Source organism: Myotis davidii, unplaced genomic scaffold (assembly GCF_000327345.1).
Source record: "Myotis davidii unplaced genomic scaffold, ASM32734v1 scaffold399, whole genome shotgun sequence".
In the NCBI taxonomy this organism is placed as follows: domain Eukaryota; kingdom Metazoa; phylum Chordata; class Mammalia; order Chiroptera; family Vespertilionidae; genus Myotis; species Myotis davidii.
In genome coordinates, this window is record NW_006292094.1 from 5,435,068 (window position 1) to 5,436,497 (window position 1,430).

At 68.7% G+C, this 1,430-nt stretch overlaps 1 protein-coding gene across 1 annotated transcript in view; it reads right to left on the bottom strand.

Moving 5' to 3' along the window:
* Nucleotides 1-1,430, bottom strand: part of FOXK1 (forkhead box K1) — a 60,742-nt gene that overhangs the window by 9,378 nt on the left and 49,934 nt on the right. Inside the window, exon 3 of the mRNA XM_006765485.2 lies at nucleotides 303-459. Coding sequence (XP_006765548.1) covers nucleotides 303-459 — 157 coding nt within the window. The remainder of the gene's footprint in view (nucleotides 1-302; nucleotides 460-1,430) is intronic.

Here is a 1,430-nt window from a genome sequence, read left to right on the forward strand (position 1 = left end):
GCGGGACAGGTCAGCAGCGTGTCTCCTTCACCCAGCCCCGGCCCCTGCACGCCCGCCACGTGGTCCTCCCACAGGAAGCGCCCTGGGCCCCGCAGGGAGGGTCTCGTCAGGATTGCTGACACCTCACTCCTCCCCTCACCGCTGATTTTAAAAGTCCTCGGGGGGCAAGAACCAAGACAGAGTTGTAAGGCAAAACCTCCTCCTCCTCTCAGACACTGAGTGAAACTCTGACGGGAGGCGGGGATGCGGGGAGGAGGAGCACGCGCAGGAGGTGGGCGGGAGGGGCGGGCTGCGTGGGAGACCTTGGGGCTGTCTCCTCCGGACGCATCTGCCTGCTGCTCCGAGGCGGCCTTGGCGGCGAACTCCGCGGCCAGCTGCAGGTCCGAGGTCACGTTCTGGACGAATCGGTAGCTGGAGGCACCGGCCCCCCGTGGGCTGGCCGGGCAGGAGTTGGGAACACTGTGGGGAGAGGACATGCTCTGGTCACGGTCCTGGGAGGGCTCTGCAGGAAGCGGGACCGGGGACACAGAGAGCGCCCGCACTGCCCTGCTCTGTGACTGGATGACACCGTACCCACTGGATGTGGAGGGACCAGTTATGTCCTCAGCACAGACGCTGGCCTGGCCCGGGAGGCCGGGAGGCCGAGCCTGAAGGGCAGGCGGCGTGGCTGCAGGGCCGCCGCTGTCCACACGGTGGCACCCTCAGCGAAGGTCGGAGCCGGGTGCTGCTGCAGGAACGCTCAGGGGGCGACCAGCCCAGCCGGCCACAAACCCCTGGCTCCCTCTCCTCGGCGGCAACGGCCGCCCCGGCATCTCCGGCTCCTCCACGGCCGCCCCCGCTGGCAGCCCAGGCCCCAGCTTGTGGGTCCCAGGCCTGTGCCACCCAGCGTCCCGCCCCCCCCGGGCGGCGGCCCAGCCACAGGCCTCGGCCCATTTCCTCTCAGTAACAACCACGGAGAAACACTGGCCCTCACCTTAATTCCATCACAGACATTCGGAGAACACAGCACAGCACCTCCACGGCACCGGAGGAGCCTGTGTCCCCGCCTGACACCCTCCCCTCATGTCCCAACACCCGCAGCTGAGCCCGGCCCTCCCCCAGAGCACCCCGTCTCCGGCCGGGAGGGACCCGGTTAAACACGCTGCCCTGCAACACCTAGGGCGGGGGAGAGGGCGTCGTGAGACGTTGCTACTGAGGAGGAAGGTGAAGGAAAGAATGAAACCCTGACCACGAGCAGCTGGTGAGGGACAGCGGCCCTCAGCCCCCGGGCGGATCGGGGTGCCTTCCAGAAAGGCACGCGTGGGAGCGGAGACGCTAAGGACCCTCCCTGGGAATCCCTGCTCCTCCCCGGGTCCCCACCACGCCGCGCGGTGCTGTGCGTGCACAACGTCACGACACCCGAACGGACGCTGGCGGGTTCCCCGGGGGGG